This window comes from Periplaneta americana, chromosome 12 (genome assembly GCF_040183065.1).
Source record: "Periplaneta americana isolate PAMFEO1 chromosome 12, P.americana_PAMFEO1_priV1, whole genome shotgun sequence".
Taxonomy (NCBI): Eukaryota; Metazoa; Arthropoda; class Insecta; order Blattodea; family Blattidae; genus Periplaneta; species Periplaneta americana.
The window spans coordinates 78912914-78933291 of NC_091128.1; the positions used below are offsets into that span (position 1 = coordinate 78912914).

The window sequence follows — 20378 nt, forward strand, 5'->3', positions numbered from 1 at the left end:
TCTTTGCCCATGCAAGGTCCATTAGTGGCTGCACTGTAATTTTCAAAAAGGATTGTAATAAAAATTCATTGTATTTATAATGCGTTATCTCGTTTCAAGGTTTACAATTATGCTAGATTTCCTGTCGGTAGTTTCTTTGAGATTTCTTTGCATTTAGGTTGCTTTAGATTTTCGAAAACTTTCCTCCTATCATCACCTTCGGAAACATAAATTTATAGCATTTAAGTAATGAACCTTGAAAGTCACTATTAATTTCAATTCAAAATGAACACAATGAGTGACGTCCTTAATTTAACAGTAGGCCATATAACTAAATAATCAATATACAGTTCGTAATAATGAACTTATCCGAAAGTTTGTGCATTCCATAATTTTTAATATGGGTTTTGTTGAAATGTGGTTTAATATTGAAATTACGATTAGAAATAAATTGGATGGAACATAGTAAACAAGCAATTCTTTCGTCTTCAACAACAAAATAATCATATTCCCATTTCCTTTGGAAGTAGTATTTCTTCACGGGTTCAAATTTTGCCATGTTCCAGTTCTCTTTAAACTGCAGTACGCGTATTACTTATGTAGGCCTATGTATTTATTTATTTAGCTGGAGTGCGTTACAATGTTGAATGACAGCACTGACATCCGTCATATAGCTATCACTCACTTATCAACGTACAATTTATTTATCGTCCTATTACTAGTAAAACGAGTTAAGACTAGTAATGCAAGTTTTGTAAAAACAGGAATTAAAACTTTATTAATGCACGAAAAATCATAATAAATTCTTCAAATAAAGTAATTGGTTTGTTGCCTGCATGCAACATTTCGGACTTATTTCATGTTAATAGAATACAGAGCACGAAAGACAAGTCGGGGACTGTACTTAAATTATTCTACACAAAAAGTGGACTTAATCGACTTTACTAGTAATAGGACGATATATACATACTCGTAGGTAGACCTTCTTACATTATATGCACACATACATTTTAAAATTTATTTTACATGTCTTTTAACTTATTCATTTCCCTCATTCATTTTTCTCTTATTTTCTAAAGGTATGTTCCTAAGGATTTTATTATCTGTTCATTTGCAATTCTTGATAGCGTATTGTATACCTGCCGCCGCGAGAATGAATGTTGATGCAGCCGAGCGTGATTAGAACGCCATGACCGCACTGGTAGAAAAGGTGGTTGGGGTAAGAAAGGGTAGTAAAGAAGTGGGCCACGGACCACTTCCCTTCCCCCCTCTTTCTCTTCTATTATCACAAAGAACTTGCTAATTTCTTAGACATACCTATAATATGATAATAGGGGAAAATAAATATACTGTAAGTTCACAGGGCTAACGGCTTCGAAGCTGGGTATCTGGTTCTAATGAAGTGCATAGGTAGCAACATAACATGGGGGCATGAGATAGTTACTCTGCCTGCCATAATAAAATTTCACTTCAATTAAATTCCCCAATGCAAAAAAAAAAAAAAAAGGTAGTAAGGCAGTCGCTCTGAGGAGATACAGTTCTGCAGGTCTGTCTCAGACAGTCACAACTATTTTTTCTTCCACCAAATTTACAAAGGAAAGATGGAGTCCCATGACAAGCAACCAAAAAACTTGTTTCGGAAGAAGGTTCTGTTACTTCTGATAAAACATCTGCAGTACATGGTAAGTCCATACCGGTAATTTAAGTTCATATTCGCACTGTTTTGGTATAAAATTATATCACCTTTCTAATTTTAAAATGTAATAATTGTGCAAGTTCGTAGATTATTGAATGTTTTCATGACTGGTCTGAGGTTAGCCTACTGGTCTTAAGATTTAAAAGTAACATGAGATTAACTCATATGCGGAGACTAAGAGCAAGGCGGAAATAGGAAAGATTAGAGAATGCTGGGTTTTCAGCGAAAGACCTGCCCTTAAGCAAAACACTGTGAATGAATGAGATTAAATTCATTGTATATAATATAAGGAGTTGACTATTTCCTGACTATGATAATATATAGGTACATAATTTTTATTTCTTAAATTTATATCATAAAATAATAGTCAAACTTTATTCTTTCAGTTGCTTGTGATGATCACAATTGAGGCACTCAGAAGCAAAGTGATACAAGTGACATTTAGTAAGATTTGAGATAAATGACTTTGAAGTTGAAAAGGAAATTAAAAAATCTGTTATAGGACTATGTTGCTGTAAATTTACAGTTGTGTATGTTGGTACCTATATTTTTTAACTTCTAAATAGAAATTATCTATTATAAAACATTTTAGGTAAAATAGGGTTCTAGAGTCACTTGTATTATTTTTCCACGAAAATATTTTTGTGGAGAAGTAATATAAGTGCAACAGTTTTCAGTAATTTTATATTATTTAAAACAAGAACAAGAATGTTGCTTACAACGTTCAAACATTCCTGTCTTAACAGCATTTGAACATCCTGATTATCATATTATAACATAAAATATGTCTGTATAACCGAAAGAATCACTTAACGTATCCAGCTGTTTGCTGAAAACATAAAGTCCACTATAGTCTATTCAGTTTTTGTTTTTCATGAAAAGTGAGGGGTATTTTGAACAGTGTTCATTATAGATGCCTGTTGCTAGTAGCCAGAGTAGTCAATATATACTGCAGAGCTGTGTCTTCTGCAATTGGTATTGATGATTTTAATTTACTTCTTTTGTGGTTTATGGATGGACAGTATAGAAGAATGTGTTCCAGATCTTCATCATGATTATTACACCACAGATAAGTAGGAGTATCAGAAAGATGAAATCGGTGTAGGTACAATTGTGTGACAATGTGGCTCTTGTTAAAAATGTTTGAACATGTCTGGGCAATTTTTTGTATATTTCCAGGTCATTTGGTTTCTTTTGAACGGACTGTAAAATTTTTCCTTTTTCAGAAGAGAACCAAATTGTTGATCCGTAAGTTTATAAAATGAGACTTTACTGAAGCAAAGGCATTGGATAGAGATATCACTTGAAGAGGTCTTGGTTGCATATATGTTGCCTATTTCGCAACGTTATTGACTTTCTCGTTTCCAGGTACACCACAATGACTAGGTATCCATTGAAATGTTATTTCCTTTTGATGTTTTTTTAGTTTACTTAGTTGTTTCTGAATTGGAATAATTCTATGTACGTATAGGTTTGGTACATATTTAACTATATGTTAAATATAGCTTCATTGTAGTCGGTAAGTATGCAAATAGACTTTTTAGAAATTTGAGTAACATACTGAAGAGCAGCATCAATAGCTAGCAATTCAGTGTCAAGACGGAGGAGGATGAACATGGTATGAAGTAACTTTCTTTCTTGATATTTTGGAATATAATACCCTGCTCCTGATGTCCCATCATCAGGGTTTAGAGATCCATCTGTATAAATTTCAATATGATCCTTATATGTGATGCAGAGTAGTTCCATGGCATCTAACTTAAGAATGTATGGAGGATCATTTTTGGAATGTTTTCCGGGAATTTGTATGCTATGTTCTGGAATTACCCATTTCCATGGAGGAATTTCACAACTGAAGTGTTAACAATGAGTGTGTCTGTGATATAGACTATTATTTCTTCTTTGTTTATTTTGTAGAAATTACACAGGATATTATCTAACAGTCTGAGATTTGGATGAGGCTTGCAATTTTAAATGTATTTTTAGATCCTCTTTTAATACATAGTGTCTGATAGGTTCAATATTACATTCAATTTCTAGGGCACCAGTTGATGTCGTTTTTAGTACTCCGAAAGAAGAGGGTTAAGAAAATGTTTAATTTTAAATTAAATTCAGCCTTAGTCGCTGTTCATTACGTCACTAGTCTCATTTGAAGAAGTCACATCTCTCTCTGCTGCAACATCTATGTTTCTGTCATGAAGTGCATCTGTATGACTCCTACCGCGAGTATTCCTTGACCTTTCTCTTCCACGGACTCTTCCACGTCCTGCAGTCCTTATTATAGGCCCATCCTTCATGCTTCAGGTCATCAAAGAAAGAGTAGTGTATGGGTGGGATGAATTTCTTTAGCTATTGCAAGTTGCTACACTTAGCAAAAGTTATCCTTATTGTATAGTTGGTCCAGCTCAATGTGTGCAGGCCTTCCACAAAGATGTTTCGCATACGTAATATATTACCTCTCTCCATTATGGAGTCCACACCTGTGGAGTAACGGTCAGCGCGTCTGGCTGCGAAACCAGGTGGCCCGGGTTCGAATCCCGGTCGGGGCAAGTTACATGGTTGAGGTTTTTTCCGGGGTTTTCCCTCAACCCAATACGAGCAAATGCTGGGTAACTTTCGGTGCTGGACCCCGGACTCATTTCACCGGCATTATCATCTTCATATCATTCAGACGCTAAATAGCCTAGATGTTGATACAGCGTCGTAAAATAACCCTCTCCATTATGGCAAATGAATTAGTCATAAACAGAAGAAACGCAACAACACTATGCAAACAACGCACTTGTATTAGTTTGCCTCTCAGTCAAAACTCTGTATGCATTGTAATACAAGAGTAAGGCCAACATGGAGCAGCACTGACTGGAACTGCACTTATATTACATTTTCTCTGAACAGAAGTGACGTTAAAGCTTTAGAATATACACTTATCTCAATTTAAAAAAAAAAAAAATGTCACTTGTATCACTTTGTTTCTGAGTGCCTCAATTATCATCTGAGAAGTCCAAACAAAGAAAATGAAAGTAATGCCTGATGTTCTTGTTCAAAATGAAAAGACTGAATCTATGGTGATTTGATAAGAAGGAGACTAAAGTTTAGTCTGCTGAATTAATGACATCACCCTTAACGGAATTGTTAAGCCTACATTAATCATTTTTCCCATATACCCTTCAAATATTTATGGTGTATAAGACATAATTGAGGAGTGTCTGTGATAAAATGGTAGGCCTATAGGTGCTAGATCAATTTTTTTCAGGAAATGATATCAAGGCCATATTTTTGACAAATGTCTGAAATAAATATGAATTCTTTGCACTTTATTTCTTTTACCGTATTAGCAACAGTAGGCCTACATAAGAAGTTTTCAATGAAAAAACCGAAATAAAGCTAAGTGATACCTATATCGTTTACCAAAAACACTCCTCAATTATTAAATACAAACTTTGTGTGACTTGTTTGTTTTCCTTTTACAATAAATTCCTTTCCTTATTTATGTGATATACTCGTACATATTAACAGATCTGCCACGTCACTTTCATTCCCTTGACTTAAAAAAAAAAAAAAACATGGTGGACGGATGTCGTTGAGACAACTAACAAGCTGCTAACTCCACAATGTAGGACAGTCAACTGAACATGCTACAAATGACTCTCGTCTCGACGCATTGCAAAGTTAGAGCATCCGCTGATATTTGAGAGCTATCTTCAAATCAACACGTCTAGAAAATCAACGATTATTCCTGAATTACGTGACATTGGAAAATATTTATTAGGAAAATATGTTGTTTCAAACCGCTTCAAGAAAAATTTCACATTAGTGGCGGTAAAGCTTCGTGAATCGCCCTGTATTTCGTAGTCTGCAATAGGTAGGATATATTTCATGGTTATTGACATATTTCGCACAATGGCTCAAATTTAGAGTTGTTTTAAAATGTTGTTTCGCTTAAATATAGTAATTTGGGTATTTAGAAGGGTAAATTTAACAAAGAAGGCAATTGTTAAAAATCTTGCACGTATTAACATTACCAAAAAAATACGGTCCCTAATTATTAGCTCTTAAACACAAATGATACAAATGCTACTTACCATAATTTTTTACTATGATGTCTAAGTAGTTCCGATAGCCGGCTCTAATTAGGGCCGCCATTCTTACGTCGAGAGCAACCTTGAGCTACTGCAACACAAAATTTAACATCTTGATTAGACAACTTTTAACACTGTATCACTTTGAAAAACGTATTATTTGTGTTTCTTATGTTAAATTTTTATATTACCTAGTTAACATGTTTCAGCCTGCTATCGGCCATCTTCAGAACTGGTTGGTGCTGGTCTTGGCGCCTTTTGTTTGTTGTTTCTTGTGGGGGTATGTTTGTGTAGTGTAATGCGGTGTCAAAGAGTGTGTTCTGAAATTGAGTTCCCAAATGAAATTCTCAACATACAATTCAATTTCAGAACACACACACACTCTTTGACTCCACATTACACTACACAAACACACCTTCACAGGAAACACAAATAATAGGCGCCAAGACCAGCAACAACCAGTTCTGAAGATGGCCGATAGCAGGCTGAAACATGTTAACAAGTTAATATAAAAACTTAACACAAGAAAGACAAATAATACGTTTTCCGAAACAAAATTTAAACTTCAGAATACGAGTTTAAGATGACAACAAAGTAGCTACAAATAATAAAAATGAGTCTCAGGAAAATGATATATATACTGTACTTCCTCATTGTCATCATAGAGACGATCCTGAGTCCAAATGTTCAATGCACAAGTGTCTAATCACCAAAATGTCCTACTACACACTGCCAAACGTCCAATCACAAAAATATCTATCTATACTAAACGTGTACGGCACCTAAATTTACAATATTAAGAGTATCCCAAAATTTGTGCATATATTCGAAGAATATTATTTATTACACAATGTAGCAATACTGTTAAATTGAATAAGCAGTCGCGGAGAGCCGATAAGGGGTAGTCCTCCAACTTGGGAGTTGGGCGAAGGGTTAACAACCGATCACCGTAAAAAAGATCTTGTTACGAAACCTCGATATAAGCCTCGGAATGGGACTGATTCTTTGACGTAACCACAGCATATTGGTCGAGGCGTAGATGGGAGAATAATATTAAAATAGATATGAAGGAAGTGGGACATGTTGCTAGGGACTGGATTAATATTGCTCAGGATAAGACCGATGGCGTGCTTACGTGAGCGAGGCAATGAACCTCCTGGTTCTCTAAAAGCCATTAATGTAAGTAAGTAAGCAATACTGTATTTTGCAAATAAATATTACTCCTGTGATCGTAGCTCAAGCAATCCGTACGCTTCCTTAATACAAAACGTTCATGGCTGAAACCACCTACTTCGTTTTTTCCAATTTCTATTTATTTAAAAATAGATATGGGATTTCTAACAGTTATTGAAATTTATGGATCTGAAAATGGAAAGAAGAAACAAAAAAGTTTCACAAAACACTAAAAGAACTATCAACAAAAATGATTATATTGTTGTTGCAAGCGACTTTAATGGACGTGTAGGAAATAACTCAATACAAGATGTACTGGGACCGAATGGTGAACCTACTTTAAATGAAAATGGAAACAAATTATTAGAATTCTCAGCATTCAATGAATTTAAAATACGAACACATTCTTCAGACATCGAGATATTCACAAGTACACGTGGGTACGGAGAAATGAGAAAAATGTAAATGATTACATTCTTATTAATAGAAAACTTGCTTCCTATATGCAGGACGCAAGGTTATATAGAGGCAGCGATATAGGATTCGACCACTGTTTACTTATTTCTAAATTCAATTTGTTCAGAAGATAAAAAAACCTAGATAAATGACTATTATGGACACATACAAGATCCACCTTCTAAGAGATGATAGCATCAAACAACTATATCAGAATCGTTTGAATCAATATGCGACACAAATTCACGATGAAAAATATAAAAATAATATTAACCTGAAGTGGGAAATACTGAAAAATGTCCTGCATAATGTTGCATTAGAACCTGTAGGGAAAACAAAGAGGAAATACAACTAGGTATGTGGAAGAAGAAATAGCTGAAAAAATAAGAGATAAGAGTAGATCTATAGACGATCATACTTACTTTCTTATGGCTTTTAAGGAACCGTCCTCACATAAGCCTGTCATCGGTCCCTATCCTGTGCAAGATTAATTTTATTCAATCTTCATCATCATATCCCATCTCCCTCGAATCCATTTTAATATTATCCTCCCATCTACGTCTCGGCCTCCCCAAATGTCTTTTTCCCTCCGGCCTCCCAACTAACACTCTATATGCATTTCTGGATTCGCCCTTACGATCATATTGAATATAAACGTAAATCCGCAATTGTTAAAAAAAGAAGACAAATTAACATAAGTCACTGGGATCGATATATAGCAGACTTAGATAGAATACAGGTACATGGACACCAAACTAAAGCCTATAAGACAATTAAGGCTCATTCACAATGAAAATTAAACATAACGTAAGCGTTAACTTAAGAATATAAACGTTGCGGTAAAATCAAGAAGTCATCATTCACGATGGGAACATAAACATAACAGCAAACATACTTGGTAATCATGGAAACATAACAACGACGCCATTTCCTCATATTCTATCGTATACTTCAGCTCTCCACGGTTGTGTTCTGTTTGCAAATCACGTAAGCATAAGCATGAAAGTTCGGAGTTTGCACACTTTCATGTTAACGTCTTACTGTAATGTTTATGTCAATGCTTATGTGAATCATTGTGAATGATCCCATTTGATAGCCTGGGCGCAAATTTCTGTGTTTATTAATAAGGAAGAAAAATTTACGATATTTTTAAACCTCATATCACTCTCGCAATGGGAACAATATTACCCAGCCTTATGGACAAATCCTGAAGAGGAAATAATAACTTTAAGATAAAATGATCCGAATGTCGACACTATTACACTTGAAGAATTAATTTTAATAGTACAAATCTTTAGGAACAAGAAGTCACCACGTCCAGATGGACTAAATATAGAATTATTTAAATGTGCTCCAGTTCCATTTCTCTTTAAATTTCTTAACCTCACAAATAGCTGTTGGAAAACAGGATCTGTCGCAGATGTATGGAAAGATGCATTAACATTTCCCATATTAAATTAAAAAAAGAAACAAAGAAATGTTCAAATTATAGTTATAAGTTCACTGAATTCCCCCTACAATTATTATTATTAGGTTATTTTACGACGCTTTATCAACATCTTAGGTTATTTAGCGTCTGAATGAGATGAACGTGATAATGCCGGTGAAATGAGTCCGGGGTCCAGCACCGAAAGTTACCCAGCATTTGCTCATATTGAGTTGAGAGAAAACCTCGGGGAAAGTCTCAACCAGGTAACTTTCCCCGACTGGGAATGGAACTCGGGCCACCTGCTTTCGCGGCCAGACGCGCTAACAGTTACTCCTCAGGTGTGAACCCTATAAATATATACAAAAATTATATCATATAGAATAAACAAAATAGCTGAAACCGTATTATAAGAAGACCAGAACGGATTCAGAAAAGGCAGATTAACAGTCGACTGTGTCTTTATAACGACTCAACTGATTGAAAAGGGAAAGAATATATATATATATATATATATATATATATATATATATATATATATATATATATATATTGTTTGTAGATTACGCAAAAGCGTTCGACACCGTAAATAGAAATAAACTACGGAAAATACACGGTGTCCCGCTTAGAGGTATCGAGTAATAAATGATCACCACTTAAAATCAGTTAAAGATATCGTTGTGATTTACATCTGACAAGATAGAGAAACTGTCCAAGTTTATGCAACAAAGTTTGAGAAGAGCTGCATTCGTAACTTTCGTTTATTTGTTGCTACGGCATTAAAACAAGTCTAGCGCCATTTTGTAGGAAAACACGCTATGGTAAACACCATGTGGACACCACAACAGAAAGTTCAGTGCGTGCTATGACTTGCAGAAGAAAAATCTGTTACGCGAGTCAATGGACCATTCTTCTTCGTAGAGGCTACAGTCACAGAAAATGTGTACCTGGACATGTTGCGGAACTTTGTTCTTGACTAACTTCCCCCAAGATCAGTTTTTCAGCAGAATAGGACCCCATACAATTATCATCAACGGGTGCGTGAGTTCTTGGATGAAAAATTTCCCAATAAACGGATCGGAAGACGAGGACCTCATGTGTGACCACCCAGGTCACTCGATATGATCCCTTGGACTTTTTTTGTGGGGCTTTGTGAAGGTTGCTATGTACCAAAGAGGCAGAGCTAATACTTTGGAGGAACTGAGGCAACGTATCACAAATGCAGCTGCGCTAGTGACTCCACAAATTCTACAGAACACTTGGCGAGAGGTTGAATACCGTTTAGATGTCTGCAGGGCAACTCAAGGCGCACACATCGAGTTGCATTGAGCATTCTCCGAAACTCGGAGAGTTTTTACATCAAGTTATGTAGAAAGGTATGCTAATAAATCATTATTTACACTTGAAATTATCACTTATTTCTCGATCCCTCTAAGCGGGGCACGGTGTACTAGAGATAAAATAACTCCCTAAACATCTGATAAGATTAATTCAGAGTTTATACATTGGAACTAATTTTAGAATTTCTCGTGGTGATAGAATTAGTAAAAACATAACTATAATAAACCAAATACTGTCCTTATTTATTTAATTTTTTATCTTGATCATGCCATAATAAAACGGCAAGAATAAATCTAATATAATTAAAAACACTGCTTTTTGCAGATGATCAAGTGGTTGTGGCAGCATCAGAAAATTCTCTACAGCAGGGCCGGGCATGAGAGCGGCTCAGTCTAGTCGGCCAGAGCTGCTCTCGCTCCGCAAGGCACTTCAATTCCAAGCCAGAGCAGAACGCTCACGCAGTGGCGGACTCGCATTACAGCTACCTTCCCTACATTAATATAACAAGAGCCACGGTTGTTCTAGTCATTCAGTCTGTCAGTACGTAATAGTTTATAAGGATATTACATCAATCCATTGTACATTACAGAATTTATAACACCCTTATTAATTTAATGAAATAAACTTCGCTCTATGCACACACACAAATCATTAGGCTTATTTACATAACCCATACGCACATACTGCAATCTCCTCACCACGGTTCTACGAGACAGGCGTATGGCTTCCACTTCCTCTACTTGCTGTGGACAGAGTTCATCTGCCAATGTAATTAAACATCGCTTGATGAATTCACCTTCGTTGAATGTTTTCAATTCCTTTGCAATTTCGTGGCAAATTTTGTAGCTAATTCTCATAGCCGTTTCACTAAGTGCATTATTGTCATCCTGTTAATACATAATATAATATAATATAATATAATATAATATAATATAATATAATATAATATAATATAATATAATATAATATAATATAATATAATATAATATAATATAATATAATATAATATATGGTATGATATGATATATGATATGTGATGTGTGATGTGTGAGTGTGATGTGATGTGATGTGACCATAAATTAATACTACTTAAAAAACATGTTTCTCAGGTACATTATATTAGGGTATCTATTCGATATTTATATTGCATTATATGTTATTATAGTACATTTAGTAATATATAATTTTAAATTATACAAGTATTATGATATCTCATAGTATAGTATATTACAATTCATGATATATAATATGATATATCATGAACTGTAATATACTATACAGTACTATGATATATCATAATGCTTGTATAATTTAAAATTATATATTACTATGTGTATAATAACTTATAATGCAATGTAAATATCAACTAGATACTCTAATATAATTTACCTGAGAAACATTTTCTTTAAGTTGTATTAATTTATGGCGTTCATTACCAACATATTTGTCATATTCAGTAGCATGTTGTAAAGAATAATGCCGTTGGATATTGAACCTCTTAATCAGTTAGAGTGTTTTATGCCAAATTAAACACTTTGCTAATCCATTGCTCTCTACCAAAAAGAACTCCTCCTCCCATGATGCATTAAAAGCATTGGGAGTAGCGGGCCGCTTTAGTGTATGAGCGGAAGCCCCGTCTTTAAAGTTCGTCTCATACTGCAGAGTCACCACTGCACCGGCACTGAATGACATGCAGTATGCTTACGTCACAGCGCTCGCAAGATGCGCTCTTTAAAGCACACAGCGCTCATTTCTCAGAATCACGTAATGTGCCCAGCCCTGCTCTACAGGGTGTCTGAATCAAGCCGTTTATAAATTGTTTTAGGCATCACACACAACACAACACGGCTAGGGGTGGACACACAATACTTTCCGTCGTTGAAATTCTCTAACTCGCATCGCTTGTATTTTTGTTTAAGTAATGATCGAGAACAGCTGAAACAATAAATAGGCTTAGGTTCGAGCGATTAATTGATACATTAATTCATACGATGCGTCTGGTAAAGAAACAAACATTTATAATACGTGGATCTCTCGAGATTAATTCATGGCTCTTAGCTAGAGTGATACGCTCGTATGAATGTTTCAACTGCCTGAGAGGGTTCGATATTCGGTTTTTCCTTCCGTACTTTTAAATTTCGAACTTCGATTCCACGTGATTATAGAATATTACACTTAATACTACTTTAAAATAGAAATGCGCAATCCATAATAACATCATAACCAGAATGTTCCACTGCAATAGCTATAAGAGCTCGAATTCTACCGTCGGTAACCATTCACTGCTCGAATCTCTGAAGTTCCTAACAGAAAAAGTGAAAGATAGCGAGAGAAGAATTAAATATAATATGTTGCAGCAAGCAAACTACGTCGACAATAGTCCAACTTCATGCGGGTTGTTATTGATCTCGATCTCGTATGTCAGACCACATCGTCTGTCAGTCTGAATCCAACATTTTTCTTGGTCTACCCAGAAATTATCACTTGACGTTCTCATGGCAGTGTCACTAGGCGTGACATATTCAAAACATATTGAAAGAAACAATAAATTTTGTTAAAATTCTGCGCTGTAATAATAATAATAATAACAATAATAATAATAATTCTTTATTTATACTGGCAGAGTTAAGGCCATAGGGCCTTCTCTCATACTCTACCAGGTCACAAAGTATACAAGCAGTTAAAATTTAACAAAAAGTTAAAGAACAGAATACTAACATGTTAAAAAAAATAATAATAGCATAATAAAATCGACGCTAAACAACATGAAAATAATACCATAACAGAAAAAAGAAAGTAATATACATTGGGATATAGTAAAAGCAACTCATTTAGTACAAATGGTTAATATGGACAACGTAAGGAAGAATATAACAAAATGGAATGTAATAAAATAATAATAAAAAAGAAAAGAAATACGAATATTAAATAAAATTCACAATAAAATGGCTATGATAATAAATTCATCGGCTGATAAAAAGAACAAAAAGGGGAAAAGAAGGAAAGAAATATATAGCATATATTTTTACAAAACTATCGCAGAGAAAAGGGCTTATAACTGAAAGGAATCTGAATTGAAAGAGTGCAATTTTAATTTATTTTTGAAACTAGACAATGTCCGACAGTCTCTGACATGTTGTGGTAGAGAGTTCCAGAGATGAGCTGCAGAGACGGTAAAAGATGAAGAGTAGAAGGATGTTCTGTGTTTAGGAATGGAGAGTGTGATATGGTGTTGTGAGCGAGTATCTATTTCAGTGGTCGTCAGCACTCGCTGAAATGTGCAATGGGTACGCGGTGCCGTCCCGTGTGCACTGTCGTGCAACAGGAGAGATAGAGAGCATACCCGCTAGCAGCTACGACAGCACTATAGTGCATTACGTTTTCCGCGGCCTAGAGAGGCTAGCCCCAGCATGCTCTGTGTTGACGACTCCTGATCTATATCATGATATGAGGACAAATGTTGAAAAAGAAACGCTAAGTAGCTAGGGTTAGAGGTTTGAAGAATACTGAAGAGTAAAGTGAGAGAGTTCTTCGCTCTTTGAGACGGATCCAGGACAGCATATTTAGTGAAGGTGTGATACGGTCAGATCTACGGACGTTGCAAATAAATCGAACACATGCATTATGAACACGCTGTAGTCTGCCAGTCTCATGTTAAGGTCAGTGTAGAGAGTGTGACAGTAATCAAAATGAGACATCAAGGGCGACTGCACTAAATTCTTCTTGAGAAGCAACGGAAGGAAATTTCGAATTCTTTTTAGTGCGTGAATTTTCATAAAAATTATTTTACATGTGTGTGTGATTTGAGTATTCCAACTTAAGTTTTTGTCCATATAAATTCCCAGATTTTTTACTCTATCACTGTAAGGGATAATAGTTTCATTCAATTTAACAGGAGATAAGTCACCTGTGTTTAATTTACTTAAAAGTCGTTCATGCCCCATTATAATTACCTGTGATTTCTCTGAGTTCAATTTCAGTCCAAACTTTTTCGTCCATGAAATAATTGATTTTAGTCATTGTTTACTTCATTTATTGCGTAATTTAGTGCCGATATAGGTGCAGAGATATATATTTGTAAGTCATCAGCAACTAGGATATGTCTACAGTATTTAATAGATCGTGATATGTCATTTATGTAGATCGTAAAAAGTAGAGGTCCAAGAACTGAACCCTGTGGTACACCTGCACCCACGATACGCCAGGAAGAAAAACGATCACAGACCCACACACATTGTTGGCGTACTTGAAGGTAGGAGCTAAACCACGACACTGAACTTTCTGATAAATTAAGGGCTCGGAGCTTGCATAGTAACAGATCTATGCCAACTGAGTCAAAGGCTTTGCTGAAGTCAAGAAGTGTCAAAATGGTCAATTTTTGTTTATCGGAGGCTTCCCGTATGTATTCCGTAACTTTAAGTAATGCTGTATTTGTGGTATGCCCAGTTCTGAAGCTTAGTGTGGCTTTGACCACGGCAGAGTACGGATGTATGGTGTACGCGAGCGTTGCTGACTAAGTACAGTGCCAAGTCGTTTGGTTGTGTAATAAACAACAAAGCATATCCAATGTATTTGATCTTACATATATAGTGTTTTTGAGTTCACATATTTATTTTGTAAGTTTTTTGTTTTCGAGTGATATAAAGACAGTGCAACGAACAATTTGAACTGAACTGGTTACTATACTTCGTGTTAAGACAATAAAAGTTCAATTTGAAGCAAGTGCCCCGCGCCCTACGGCGATGAAGTTACACGTGTGGATACAACAAACTCTGAACATAAACACAGATCAAGTAGATATGTTGCAGTTGAACATGCAAGAAAAACCGTTGTATATAAAATTGATATCGCCAACTGTGTATGAGAAAATAGTGCAAAAACATGAGGTTGAAACTAAGTTTAAATACGGCATAGGCGAACAAACACAAATTAAAATTAGTAAAGCTGATTCTCCTGCTATAACAGTTACAGTATTTAACCTTCCTCCCGAGGTGCCGAACTCAATGATAACGACAGCTTTGACTAGGTATGGTGTTATTCATTCAGTGAGAAACGAACAATGGAGCACAGCTTTCCCTTTTCCTGTTAATAACGGTACCCGTGGTTTAAAGATGGAAGTGAAACAAAATATTCCAGGCTCAGTACCGGTAGCGGGCTATAATGCCCATGTCACATACATTGGTCAACCGATTTTATGTCTTGTGTGCCATGAGCCTGGTCACAAAAAAAAGATTGCCCACGAAGGAAAACAGCCTTACCAGTTAGTGTTCAGTCACGGAAATTGTTATTGAGTGACAGTGTTATGGGGAGATCTTCACAAGGACCATCTACATCAAAAGAAGAGCGAACGATGACTCGGCCCGTAGAGCGAGACGCACCGGTGGAGGACGACACAGATACTTCTTCCGAGACAGCAGAGGTCACAAACGTAGTGATTGACAGGACGGAGCAGCCTACGTTGGAGACAACATACCGGACAGAGGATAGCCTACAACTGCAGAAGAGGTCAACACAGATGGACAAAATGCAGCTCCGGAGCTAATGGAAACAACAGTAATCCCGCCAGAATCGACCCTCGCAATTCGGAGATGCATCACTCGAGTTAAGCCGTACTTTGCAATTAGAAGAACCAACGGAAACTCCATCGAAAAAACTAAAACCCACAACACAACACGAAAATTCAAGGGACCCACGTTTGCGAAGTCGAGACGCGGGGTCCAGTCATGCAGCCACAGATAAAAGCTCGCCACATGTAAATCCGAGTAGTAAAACGAAGAAACGTCCAACAAGACCACATCCATATGCTATATATGGACGTACCAAAGAGAGCAACAAGAAAGAGGGTGCTGAAATCGACTCAGAAGGGGAATATAAATACTACCACCACTGCCGAGGGTATTCCTGACTTGGACATGTTAGATGTGTAGGATGTATGTATGTCCGCGGTCTTGTTTATGTTTACAAAGCTTTCTGGATTTTCCATTCGATGGTAATATTACGCAAATACGCTACCTTAAATGTCAATTGTATTCAAGGGAAACATAAACAACAGTCAGTCAAAGAGAACAACAAGAAAGAGGGTGTAGAAGCAAAACCGTTTCAGAAAGGACATATAAACATTACCACCACTGTTGAGGTATACAGAGTTGGACATGATAAATATGTAGGATGTATGTACGTCCGTGGTCTTGTTTGTTTATGATTACAGTTTTCTGGATTCCCCATTGGATTGTAATATTAAGCAAATATGCTAACATAAAGGTCAATTGTATACAAGGGAAAAATAAACAACAGATACTCAAAGAGAGGACCAAGAAAGAGGGTGTTGAAGGAAAATTGACTCAGAAAGGACATATAAACATTACCACCACAGTTGAGGTAGACAGACTTGGACATGTTAAATGTGTAGGATGTATGAACGTCCGCGGTCTTGTTTGTTTATGTTTCCAGCTTTCTGGATTCCCATTCGATGGTAATAGCACGCAAATACGTTACGTTAAATGTCAATTGTATACAAGGGAAACACAAACAACAGCTACTCAAAGACAGCAACAAGAAAGATGGTGCTGAAGCAAAATCGACTCAGAAAGGACATATAAACCTTACCACCACTGTTGAGGTTATTACAGACTTGGACATGTTAAATATGTAGGATGTATGAACGTCCGCTGTCTTGTTTGTTTATTCTTACAGCCTTCTGGATTTCCTAATCGATGGTAATATTACACAAATATGCGACTTTAAATGTCAATTGTATACAAGGGAAACACAAACAGTTACTTAATGCATTCATTAGGCAAAATGATATCGATGTGCTTTTATTGCAAGAAGTAAACAATGATAATTTCGATTTTTTGAGTCCGCAATATGAATATGTTGTAAACACCGGCGAGAATAATCGTGGCACTGCAATTATTTATCGGCAGGAATGAATATTGAGCAAGTGGAAACACATCCTAGTGGCAGAGTGATATCCATGAATATTAATAATACACAATTTATAAGCGTTTATCTGCCTTCGGGAACCAAATATCGTCAGGAGAGAGAAAATTTTATTAGTAAAGAAATTCCGTTCTACCTGCGTCACCGATACAATCGATTACTTATAGGTGGAGATTGGAATTGTGTATTACACGCAAAAGACCAGACAGGCAAATATAAGCCATCGCCAGCATTAGAAAATTTAACAAGAGAACTACAACAGTTAATGGACACCCGAAAACTCTTTCATGGTAATGATGTAGAGTATACCTTCCGTCGACAGAATGTATCGTCCAGATTAGATAGATTTTATATCACGCGACCGTATTCAACAGATGTATACAGAATACAAGTGATACCTACACCTTTTTCGGATTACGATTGTGTCTGTATTTCCATGCAGACAGATATACAACTTCCCCTCTATGGGAAGAGTTATTGGAAACTTAATGTATCTTTATTGTTTATACAGGAGTACAGAGACCAATTTGTTCAACATTTCCAAACTTTAAACAGAAGGATCAGAAATTCAAAGTTCAATATAATGGAAAAATGGATGAAAATAATAAAGCCAGGTTTCAAATTCTTTTATCAGTCTGGAGGGATTCAGCGAGCTCAGGAAACGAGAGCAACATTGAATTTTTGTTATCAGATGTTAGCTGAACTGTATGAGACACAAAAAACAGAGGGAAATAAGTGGAAAGACATCGTTGAAACTAAGTTGAAAATCCGTGAGATGCACAAAAAACTTATTCATGTTGTGATGGTTAGAGCCCATGTACCGACGATATACGGAGAAGAGCGCTGTGCGATGTTTCACCTGGTAAAAGAAAAACGGAAGAGTAGAATCAAATGTAGAGAACAGCTCCGCACTACCGTAGGGAATATTGCGAACACTTCGAAAGATTGCATCACCGAAGTCGAAGATTTTTTTACTTCACTCTAAGCTGCGTCTCCAACATCACAGAAGACAACAGCAAACATACTGAAAAGTGTGACCAGACATCTAAGTCTATCTACAACAACAGCAGGATCTCCAGTCACCAATAACTGAAGAAGAAATTCGTTCAACATTAGAAGGCGCGCCCAAGAACACTGCTCCTGGTCCTGATGGATTAATTTATCAAGTATACAAGACCCATTGGCGTTTAATTAAGGAATATTTTATAGAGCTGATGAATTATATTTTAGATACTGGTTCAGTTATCGATGGTTTCATTGATGGTGTAGTGACTCTAATTCCGTAAACGACTAACCCAACGACAGTGTCGGAGTATCGTCCTATTACCTTACTCAACACAGACTACAAGCTATTCATGAAGGTACTAGCAAATAGATTGAAACCGGCATTTCGGGATATATTTGAAATTGGCCAGACATGCGGTGTTCCAGAAAAATCCATTATCCATAATCTTTCCATAATTCGCGGCACAGTGCTGCACTTTGAAGAACATCATGACAATAAGGGAGCATTACTCTCAGTGGACTTTAATAAGGCTTTTGATCGGGTTAATCATCTGTATTTACAACGTGTCATGGAATGTTTCTGCATACCGGACAAAATTATTAGCGCTATCAAAAACATAAACAGAACTGCACATTCCACGGTCCAAGTTAATGGATTCTTTACGCAACGAATCCCCATTCAAGCGTCCGTACGCCAAGGATGTCCGTTGTCGATGTTCCTGTTTGCATTTAGTATGGAACCGCTTATTCGCATGGCACATCAGAACTTAAATTCGGAACAACGAACAACGTGTCCATTATTCACGTGCAGGATGTACGCAGATGATGTAGTCTTTCTTCTTCGTGATGTAGATGATTGTGTGACACTGCCACATATTTTGGAAACATACAGTGCAGCCTCCTATGCACAATTGAACACGCAGAAGTCTTTCTTATTACCCTTGGGTAGCTGACCTGACAGATTTACTTTTAATGATATCATCACGGTACGGCAAGCGAAGATGCTAGGAATGACAGTTTGTAATTCTTTTGAGGAGATGGTTGAAATCAACTGGACAAAGACAACGGCCCTCACAAGAGTGACACTGTTCCAACAGATACAAAGAAATCTAAATCTTTTTGAAAGGGTGTGGCATGTTAATATTTTTTGTTTGTCCAAACTGTGGTACTTAACACAAATTCTTCCACTTCCAATATTAAATATGTTAGGTCCTTGAACGAGCGGTCAGCTCTTATATTTGGAAAGGTTACCTTTATAAATTAAGGAAAGCACAATTATTGGTATTGCCGAAAGGTAAAGGAGGACTGCAATTGATAGCAGTGAAGGAAAAATGCCAAGCACTGATAACACGGAACATTCTATGTGGACAACGAGGAGAAAGTGATCCCAAGGATAACGAATTCTGGAAACGACACATTCCGCTATTGTGTAGCAGAAAATCCCCGCTACTAAAAGCGACACAAAGTTTATGGCAGTTAATAGTCTTACCCTCTAGACCTCATTACATCGGACAAGAAACAACAAAAAAAAACAAATTTATAAATACATAATGAAGAACAGTCTTCTTTCTCCACGTATTGTTGAACAATTTCCGAATCAACGCTGGCATAAAATCTGGCACAACATACATCTGGCCAATATTCCTACGGCATGGCAGACAACAGTTTATTATTATATCAATCAAAGTATACTGACGGAAGAAAGAAAACACCGATACCATCTGACGGACTCGCCGGCATGTAAAATATGCGGTTTCTTAGACACGTTGAAACACCAAATAACTAATTGTGGAACTGCAAAAACGACTGGGACGGAGCAAAAAACCTATTGCAACAAATATGGCCCACATCACAGCTGAATGACAGACATCAACAATTATTGTTAATAGATCCTCCAACGGACAATGGTGTATTTGTAAAGGCTTGGCTTGCCGCATGATTTTTGTATTACCAACTTACGGCTATATCCCATACGATGGAGGAATTTGTGAAAATACACTCAGAACGAAAAAAAAATTGAGGAAAAGTGCAGCGGCGGATATTCCCAGAATTGTCAAGAACTACAACTACTACATCTGTAAAATATGTATGTATGTATGTATGTATGTATGTATGTATGTATGTATGTATGTATGTATGTATGTATGTATGTATGTATGTATGTATGTATGTATGTATGTATGTATGTATGTATGTATGTATGTATGTATGTATGTATGTATGTATGTGTATGGTGATGAACTGTTGCATGTATCATACGTTGTTCCTATATATTTGTTCC

At 36.3% G+C, this 20378-nt stretch overlaps 1 protein-coding gene across 1 annotated transcript in view; it reads right to left on the reverse strand.

Moving 5' to 3' along the window:
- LOC138710590 (very long chain fatty acid elongase 7-like) overlaps window positions 1–20378 on the reverse strand; it is a 113328-nt gene that overhangs the window by 82108 nt on the left and 10842 nt on the right. The window contains exon 2 of the mRNA XM_069841584.1: window positions 5758–5845. Coding sequence (XP_069697685.1) covers window positions 5758–5818 — 61 coding nt within the window. The 5' untranslated portion in view covers window positions 5819–5845. The remainder of the gene's footprint in view (window positions 1–5757; window positions 5846–20378) is intronic.